The sequence below is a fragment of the Patiria miniata genome, unplaced genomic scaffold (assembly GCF_015706575.1).
Source record: "Patiria miniata isolate m_02_andy unplaced genomic scaffold, ASM1570657v1 HiC_scaffold_21, whole genome shotgun sequence".
In the NCBI taxonomy this organism is placed as follows: Eukaryota; Metazoa; Echinodermata; class Asteroidea; order Valvatida; family Asterinidae; genus Patiria; species Patiria miniata.
The window spans coordinates 4,228,603-4,238,827 of NW_024037060.1; the positions used below are offsets into that span (position 1 = coordinate 4,228,603).

Consider the following 10,225-nt stretch of genomic DNA (forward strand, 5'->3'; position numbering starts at 1 on the left):
GAGGGTTTTTCTCCGGGCCCTCCGGTTTTCCTCCCTCCGGAAAAATCAAACACTTTCGATCTCAGGCTGTGCTCCGTGGTCAAATATGGGTCGATGCGGCTGGCAGCCATAGGCGCCTTTACGTGCCAGCGGCCCGACCACGTTGTAGCCGCGTCCTTCGCAATGTAGCATACCAGCTGCGAGTAAGGATGATTAGCCTCCCAAATTATTATTATTATTATTATTATTAAAAATCCATATTCTTATTGTTGTTATTTGTTATAAACAAATATAGACTGTACGACATCATTACCTTAAATAATAAAATTTAATATGGAACTCTCTGAAACTGCAATTGAACTAAAATAAAATCCGATATACATGTATATATCAAATTTACTGTTACAAAAATGGAATTTTGGGGAAATATTTCACTGACTAACATTCGTTTGGACGGATAACAAGCATTTGTCAAACTATGCATAGATCTATAAAATTGTTTGAAAACACCAAACCTTTAATCTAAAAAAAGGCAAGCAAATCTTTAGTCCATGTTTAAACATCCATTAGTTGGTTTAAATGTAATATTTAATTTCCCAACATATCATAGCTGGACTTAGGTTTGGTCAATGGAAAACTGGGATCTGTATACCTCCAAACCTAAAATCTTGCATAGCATTGCACAAAATATCAAACCCACTTCAAATATAATACACTGAACATGTATATAAAAGGAAACATTTCTCATCTTCCAAAACGATACCGATTTCAAAACTGCGTGTTCTAGAAATCTAGAAATCTTCTTTCCTGGAATGCTAAAAAGTTGTGGCTCTCTGCATGTCTACAAACAGCATCTCTGAATCTCAAAATCAGATCCTTTCATCAGCACATGTCCAATGGGACGGCATGTCTAAACTTCAGGTAACTTCAGGGTGTGGCTGTCTTTGTCTACGGTAGGGTGGGACTTGCAGCATCCTCCTTTCCCTCTCTTGAGAGGCTTGGTAGCTGGATGCTAACAGGGTGTGGTTGTCTCCATCTCCTAGCTAAATCTCTAAATCTCAATCACCAGATCCTTCCAACACCAGAGGCTGGGTTGGCCTTGGTATACTCATGTCTTCAATTCAATTTCAATTCAATTTATTCAATTTATTATTAACCATCATGATTAAAAACATGAACATCAACACCCCGTGTGTTAAAAACAGTTTAAAAGACAAGAACAAATCCACAACAATTTATCAGAACAGCTTACAATCACACTCAAACACAAAACACGCCTCTTTCTTGAGAGGGTGTGGTTTGCTCTGTCTTCCAGCTCATTCTCTAACTCTCAATCACCAGATCCTTCCATCAGCATAGTCCAGGTTGGCTTTGGCATACTCTTGTCTTTCTCGAGAGGCGTGTAAGCTGGATGCTAACAGGGTGTGGTTTGCTCTGTCTCCTAGCCCAATCTCTAACTCTCAACCACCAGATCCTTCCATCAGCATAGTCCAGGTTGGCTTTGGCATACTCTTGTCTTTCTCGAGAGGCGTGTAAGCTGGATGCTAACAGGGTGTGGTTTGCTCTGTCTCCTAGCCCAATCTCTAACTCTCAACCACCAGATCCTTCCATCAGCATAGTCCAGGTTGGCTTTGGCATACTCTTGTCTTTCTCGAGAGGCGAGTTAGCTGGATACTGACAGGGTGTGACTGAGTGGTTCGCTCTGTCTCCTAGCTGAATCTCTAACTCTCAATCACCAGATCCGTCCATCAGCATAGGCTGGGTTGGCCTTGGCGTACTCATGTCTCTCTTGAGAAGCTTGGTAGCTTGATGCTAACAGGGCACGGTGCTCTGCATTTTCCCTTGCCGCTTCTTGAGCCCTTGCCTCCAGATCAACTCTACAGGAGAATAAATAACATAGTTGAACCAAAAACAAGAGGACTGATTTCGAATCCTTTATCAGAAATTTTCTTAATCTTGTCTAAAGTTGGTGGTCTCCAAATTTCTTCATTCTTGGGCTCTAACAACACTTATGATCAAGTGTAATTGATGGACAAAGTATTGTGGAGAACAAAAAAATAGTTCAAACGAAAATGCATACTTATCCTGCTTATGTGCCATAACTTTTCAAATCTTAAGCATTCGCTACAATATAAACCTAAATCAGAGATATGCTGCAATCCTTCAGAAAGTCCATCAAATATAGCCATGCAGTTACTCACCTTGCTTTTGTAAGATCTTCTCCCTCTGAATCACTAGCTATGACGGACAGCTTGACCTGGGATATCACGTAGGGTTGGCTGAACATAAGAGCCTGAGGGTTGATGGAGGGAAAAAATGCACAACTTTCATTTCTTTTCAACCAGTAAACTGAAATCTTTTGATTACAGACTATAAATACAGGCTTGTATTTACTAAAGGACGATTCTGAGTTTGGTCATAAGCCCCGCTCCCTTCTTATTTGGGAAACAATCCAAGCACCCATGGGTGTCGCCAGGATTTATTTATTTTGTGGAGGGAAAACAGCCAAGAGAGAAATAACCAGCCGTGGAAAAATCGAAAGGAGAGGTGGTGCTGGACATCACTCGACGCTTCGTTCAAGACCGTGATACCTATAGGTCAGTGGTGTATAGCTGCGTTTTAAGCCCCTTTCAGCTGGTTTCGAGGGTTACATTATATGAATACAACAATGACCTTGCACCTTGTCTTTTTTTTCTCTCAAGGGGGGAGGAGGAGGAGCAAGCGCCTACTGTTGCCCCAGCCCATCCCTCGCGACACCCATGCTAGCTAGCACTGTACCTTCCAGCTGCGCATGGCATGCATTAATGCACCAATATCTGCCTTTTTGTCGGACGTTTGGTTGAGCAAGTCACATCTGCGATTGCTCAAACCATCACAGGTTGGGGTTTAACGTATCAGTCTATTTTACTACGGATTCAGATCACGAGTCAACAGTCTCATACTTTTCCTTCGTGGAAGAACTCCAGAGCCTTCTGAACTGAGGAGTCATCAGCCATCAACACCCAGGCTATCCCGTTAGGCTGCCTCACAATGAAATCCTACAGTAAAGAAATTGTAAAGAGAATAATAATTTTGGTACCTCGTGTTTGTTCAAAAACAGTTGCAAAATGTTGAGCCTCAATTCAAATACAGTGTCAATAAAAGATGTATTAAACTGGATGTCATCATGGTGTTGGTAGCGGTGGAGCTGGTGAGTGTGGGTGTGTCTTCTTGGGCGGGGGGGGGGGGGGGGAGGCTGTTAATGGAAGGGCATGTGTGAAGAAAAAAATAAGAAGTCAATACTGAAAGTCGATACTGACCTTCCCACACTCATCCTGACTAAACTTTTATTCCATTTTAGATCCATCTGCACAAACTCTTTATGTTGGACAATACCACCTCACCATCTGACAACATCTTACCCCACAAGTACACACAGAGGTTACCGACCAAGCACCTCCTCTCCCAACCTTCTCGAAATGTTGATGAGGCAACCAGTCTTCGATTCCAGATCGTTGTACATCTATCCAGCCAACCCCCCTCCCACCCGTACCCAGTCTGCTTACCATGTCAATTCTTCTCCTGCACCAACCCCTCCTCCTCCCCCCCCCCCCCACCCTCTAAAACAACTCCTGATGATGGAGACTTCCCTAAAGAGACATACAATCTCTGATTCCAGATCATCTTTCCAGACAGCCCAGTCACTTCATCATCTCAACCCCTCCCCTTCCCCACCCAGCTTGTTTCCCCCTCCCCCCCCACTCCTCAATTGACTCATGACACTTTGCATGATGTAGACCTTCTTGACGAGGTATGTGAGCCCTGATTCCAGATGGCTTTCCAGCTTGCCAATTGATACACCCTGACAGCCATCACTTCACCATCTCAACCCCTCCCCTTCCCCACCCCGCTTTCCTCGCCTCCTCATTCAACCCCTAACCCTTTACCTACCTTCATGATGCAGACTTCCTTGACAAGACAGTCAGCCTCTGATTCCAGATCACCTTCCAGCTTGCCAGTTGAAACACCCCAACAGCCATCACTTCACCATCTCAACCCCTCCCCTCCCTTCCCCACCCTACTTGTTTCTCCTGCCTCCTCAATGACCCCTAACCCTTAGTCTACCTTCATGATGCAGATTTCCTTGACAAGACAGTCAGCCTCTGACTCCAGATCACCCTCCAGCTTGCCGGCTGACACGCCCCCTGATAGTCCAGTCAAGTACACGGCTCTGGAGCGATGCTCCGACACCTGGCAAATAGCAATGCAAAAAATTACAAACAGGACATATGTAAATGATTCACAAGTTTCCCTTACATATTGATTAATTGATCAAAGATGCGAAGAAGTTTAATTATCACTGTTTTTCTTTCAAATATTGCAAATCTCACAGCTACTTGGTTTTCAATTTCCATTTTTTTTTTATAGAATTAGAAATTTTAAATGCAGAATCATTAGTGGTAATGTTCCTGTCAGAATGGCCAAACTGTTGATATTTTTTCCAAAAATCTTCTCTCGCCATTTCTTCCTAAATTTTGGAAAAGTTGTGTTGAGCATTAAAATTCTGCAAAACATACCAACCCGAAAATCACGACAAGTACTAATATTTGTAAAACTAAAACGAAACACTCTTGTTGCCCTCACAAACGAGAAATAGAAGTAATCTAAGAATTTCGATGCAATCTATGACAGAATTTCCTTGGCATTATAACGACTTTTGACTGAAGAGCTTCCCTCTGAAATGGAGGTAATTTGAGCTGTTGTGTTCCCCCCCCCTTCTTTCCATCTGATGAATGATGGATAACAGGGATCAAGTAAAGTTCTGGATTCTATTAATTTCAGATAATTACCTGAAGCCATGAGGGTAGCGAGGGGTCCTTTGGTAAGCCTAGAACCTGACACCACTCAACTGACGTCAAGCTGCACTGGCCACAATCCGAGTTGTTACATTCTGTTGGAAGAATCACATTGCTTTGATGAGGACTCAAGAGGTCATGTTCCAGGGAACAAGTTTCTCCGTGTACCAAATTATGTTGTCTGAATGTGTGGGTCAGGTGTTTCTGACACTGCTTCAAGTTATCAAAGCATTTTTAAGCAATCAGACACGTAATACAGGTGTAAATATAAAGATATTGAAATGTACCATAATAAACAACTTTGAAAATATGCCATTATTACAGCAGTCAAAACCAAGAATTAAACATACACCTTTAATAATTCATCATTACTTTATGCACAGCACACAAATCAGGACTAACAAAAAGATTTTTAATTCCATAATTAAACATTTGCCAAATGCCTAAACTTGAATCAAGCAATTCTTGGAACTCTGTGTTATCTCATTTTAAGTGAATTTTCAAGATTTCTCTTTCTCTTTATAATTGCACATGGTTTTTGTTTTCTTCACTTTCCATTCCTGCAGTATTTAATAGTGAGTTGCTTTTAGCTGCTTGAGAGACTTTCAACACGGCATCGGCTAAATCAAGCAGGTTTACTTTCAGCCAATCACTGCCTTTCATACCTGATGAAAGCGACCCTCTCAGCCAATCAGAAATCTCCAGTGAATGCTGCAGTGCCAGCCATGGTCGCTGTACCCTCACGTAGTCTGTCTTGACCGCCAGACTGTCCAGGGCTTGGCCTGTCTCCCCAGAGCCCCCCAGCCCTGTCAGGTTGATTGTCAGCCCCTGGGGGTGGCAGGGTAGGGGGCTTGTACCACACCGTTTGACACCCTCAGCCTCATCCATCCTGTAGCCTTTCAAATACATTTAAAAAATATACACCAAGTTTACTGGATTAGCTTGTTGGTTCAAAACGGCACCAAAATCAATTAAATCTACAGTATTCAAGATATAAAATGTCCTCACCCAATTTTTCAGCTACCAAGCTGAGTAATTCCTCCATTTCGCTTTCATCCACCTGGGAGTCCTGACTGCACAGATCAAGAACTCTGAGGCTTGTACAATCCATGGTGCACAGGGAGGCCAGTATTGTCTTGAGACTGGTCCCGCTGAAGGCGTTGTGTCCCAAGAGCAGTGAGTGAAGTCTGGGTGCCGTGCTGATCAACTTGGACACAGTTTCTGTGCAGCCGTCACGGATCTTAAGATCGGAAACAAAATCACAAACCACTGAAAAATTACAAACTAAAAGTTGCCTTAGCTCACTTTCCCTACCACTGCAAGCATGGCTGAGAAAGCCTTTAAAAAGTTTTCAAAGTAGACCAGTGAATGCTAGTATAGAAAAGAAAGAAAAGCAAAGATTGAATGAGCCAACAGATTGAATGAGCCAACAGAATGAGCCAAATTTAATTCAGGCGTTTCACAATGCAGTGCGCCACCAAGAGTTTGCCACTGAGAGTTCATTTTTCCCAGTGCATTGTGGGAGATAGTCGACAAATTCGCACCGCGGGACATTTGAAATTGTTCGTTTTTCCGGTCAGTAGTTACGTAAGCCTATGTTTAGGTATCTGTTTGCCCTTTTCTTTTCTTTTTATCAATATGGTGTTTTTGTAAGACGGCAGAACGTTATGCCCCAATCTATGACAAATTAGCTCAAGTTGTCTACTGACACTCATTCAAATGGGCCATGTTTTGTCGACCGTAAACTTGAAAAATGGACTCTCTGTGGCAAACTCTTGGTGGCACACTGCATTGTGAATCGCCCGAATTGACATCAATAGACTCCGTGCATAAGTACCCCCACAACCGCTTCAAATTAAGAGTTGGCAAGAAATTTCACAATTTTATAGGAGGAGCTTCATTGATTGGTCTCTTTACACTCCATCTTACCTGATTATTGGCTAAATTCAACTCTGCCAGAGGACACTCAGTGCCTCTCGCTGCAAAGGCCTCCATCAGGCTACCTGCTCCAGTATCCGTGATTCTATTGGCCGGCAGCTTGAGGGACCGAATGGCCAAGCCCTCTGTAACAGCAGCTGTGATTGGTGCAAGGTCTGAGTCTTGTAGTGCACAGCCAGCCAATGACAGTGACTCTATACTGCGTGATGAGCCTGATGGGTTTAATAACACCATTTAGTTTGAACTTCAGTTTGGTTGAATATTTTTTTTTTTTTTTAAATTATAAAATCTCTGAAGGTTATCACTGTATTGTTGTGTAGATAAGGAAATATTCATTCAACTTGATTTACTTTTGTTCTTTTTTTTTAAAGCTTGTGCAAAAGCTTGAAAAAAAGTTTGAACAAAAAACCCAGTAAACCAAGGGTTAATTTTTTTGTTTTAATCTATGATACTTGTTTTCTCAGACTGGTTCATACTTGTTTCCTTTACCCTAACAATTCCAGAGGCATTTGAGCTAGGACTTCAGGTTCCTTAACCTTCCAAAATCCTATGAGCTGGAATTAAGCATCAAGCCAAAATTAACCACCTACTAAAATCCCGTGAAATCCTCAAATTTTTGATTATTTTTGTATGCGGGGAAGGGGGGGGGGGGGAATATTACCGTTAATTTTTGTTATAAGACCACAACGTACCTGAGCCCAGAAGTTTCTCCAAAGCATCTGACTTGGACAACTTCAATCCATCGAGGCACAGATCGGCAAGACCCGACGGTCTAGTGCACAGTGCCCCCAAGCTTCCCACCTCCACTGGGGTCATCTTGACCCGGCGGAGGTCAAGGCTTTTGAGGTTACCCCAGGTCACTGTGGAGCCTTGTATAATGGACGGGAGACTGTTGGTGCTGAGGGATCCTAGGCGAAGGGTCTGTAATCCACTTGCATGATCACCTACAGTAATTAACATAATTAGGGAGGAAAATAGAGATTACCTAAATTTCTTAATTTCACATGGACGGTCTAAAAAGACAATTTATTTGCCAACTCCATGTGCATGTCTTCTTTTTTTCTTACTTCATTTAGATTGCATGGAGCATAGTGTATGGACATGGGTTTAAGAAACTTTAGATAAAACTTCACAGATCATAACAACTGCCGACTTTACCATAAAAACAGATAATTAGCAAGATTTCTAGCTTGATGACATTTTATGCAAAATGCAAACAAACATGCTAATAGCCAATCAACGGCTTATTTATTTTCAAAGAGTTATTAATAACTGTGATAAATGTTGTGCTCCACACTTACTTGCTCCAATGAGCGACATAAGGAAAGGAAGTGCGTCTGCTGTCACTGCACCGTTTCCGGTCAGATCCAGTTCAGACAGGTTTGGTAGTGATCCAGGCAGCTGATTGGCCAAGGCTGCGATGATGTCGTCGCTCAGTGAACAGTTGGCCACGCCCAGTGAGGTCAAGTTACTCCTGATAGCGCTGTCGAATAAAACATCCGTGCCTGAGGAAATCAGAGAAAAATCACTCAAAATGGGATCTTCAAACACCACAACCATCTAATCTTTTTTTCAGGATCAGAAACAGATTCAGTTTCAAACATAATAATGTTGTACCAAGAAACTGACTCGAACAGGATCTAGTTGATTTCATCGTTCAACCTGATACCCTATCCACCCTGAATCCTTCAAAATCCTCTTTGCCAAAGTGGAGGAATTTGGAGGGATTGAGGTTACAAGGCAAAAGTGATTTTGTAGGATGCACTTTACTTTGCAAGGTCTTGGGCCGGACCTTGTGTTGTTTTTGCTCAGCTATGCATAAATATAGGCTTGGATTATGCTTGAAATCCTCCGTACTGCTCCAGGATGTCACTGGCCAGCTTCAACAAATTGACAGTCACTGCTGCAGGATTTTGCAGGATTCAGGCAGTGGTCACCCCTCCATGGACCATATTCAAGAATGACTAAAGGAATTTGCGGGATATGCTATTTTCCATGAGGCCAATTGGAGGATTTTGCAGGATTGAGGCTACATCCTAGCAAAAAGGCCTAGGGAGTTAGGGTTAAAGATGATAAAAAAAAGTTTGATTTGACAAGTAGGAATCTGCAGTTGAAAACATCTGATTTCTCCATGAATAACTGACACAAAATCAATCCAATCCAACTGATATAATGGTATGTCCCACATAGGGCTGTCCGTTTTCAAATAATTTAGTATTCGATTACTCGCAACTGTGTTTGACCAAATATTCGGATATTCGTAACTGCCAGCTGCAACTGCGTGCCACGCCAGTCAAAAGTTGCATGCAGAGCGTGTAAGTTAAAATGTGCATGCGGCGATCAATATGGAGTGTTTTGCAGTAAGTATGTTAACTGTCAAAGTCTTTAACCTGCTAAAAGGATAGAAACAATGAACCACTGTCAACCAAAAAAAGTTACTGTCGACGAAAAAAATTAGCACATTACTGGACCAAGCCCAGTCTAATGTGGCTTTCTTAGCTGTAGGTAGCTTTCCAGCACTTGACTGGCTCATCACTCGTCACTCAAATTCTGATGGGAGGCAGGCTAGCTCTGGATAACAGACGCACGTACATTGGGGATAGCCTGACTGCTTATCAAGGACAAACCACTGCGCTCCCACCTGTTTTATTAGTATGTGCGAACATATTTATGGTCGTCAACTGATTAAATAGCCATTATCTTAGTAGGGGGCTCATGAATACGAACCCGGGAATCCCGGGTTCGCGAGAGCCACATTAGACTGGGCTTGGTCCAGTAATGCCTGACAATAAAACGCCGCAACTTTATGATTAAGCTAGCATCACAGTCATGTGTTTTCGAATATTCAAACCGGCAAACAGTTATTCGAATATTCGAATATTTGAATATTCCATATATTCGGGACGGCCCTCGTCCAAAATTATATTTTGTCAAACTGATTATTACTTGTGTACATACCGGTACTTGGTGTAGTTGGTTCCTGACTGGTAACCCCAGTGTCGTTGATATTGCAGACTACCATGGCAGGGTGTTGTACGCATGCTCTTAAGAGACTTGTTACTTCAGAGATATTTGACACCTGAGCCGTTAAAAAAAGGAACAGAAAAACATTAAAGGATTACAGAGATAGAAATAGGAAAATGGTACAAATGGCGTTGAAACAATAATAAACTAATGAATATGTCAAAACACATTTTTTACAGAACCGAACCAGCCAACCGATCCCGTTAGCTCAGTGGTCAAGTGGTAAGACATCTGCACTAGAAAGCAGGAGGTCGTGGGTTCGAGTCCCACATGAGTGATATTTTCCAACTTTCACTCGGGAGGTAACACACTGAGTATACAGTGTTTATAAGTCATTGAAGGACAAAACCATATTTGATCTACATCAACCCGACGAAAAATCTTATTAATGGAGTAGTTTCATTAATACCAAAAAAATTGGTTCCAATCTGAAAAGTTTTGCATATCCG

At 42.2% G+C, this 10,225-nt stretch overlaps 1 protein-coding gene across 1 annotated transcript; it reads right to left on the reverse strand.

The window, feature by feature from the left end:
* Positions 1-288: 288 nt before the first annotated feature.
* On the reverse strand, positions 289-9,827 carry LOC119729776. Its single transcript, XM_038202519.1, has 11 exons — positions 9,711-9,827; positions 8,054-8,257; positions 7,445-7,696; positions 6,744-6,964; positions 5,823-6,054; positions 5,480-5,710; positions 4,809-4,909; positions 4,084-4,209; positions 2,922-3,017; positions 2,181-2,272; positions 289-1,856 (listed from the first exon to the last, which is right to left on the reverse strand). Exons 1-11 carry the CDS (start codon positions 9,772-9,774, stop codon positions 1,712-1,714), a joined length of 1,764 nt encoding a protein of 587 aa, XP_038058447.1. The 5' UTR covers positions 9,775-9,827; the 3' UTR covers positions 289-1,711.
* Between the last annotated feature and the right edge of the window lie 398 nt (positions 9,828-10,225).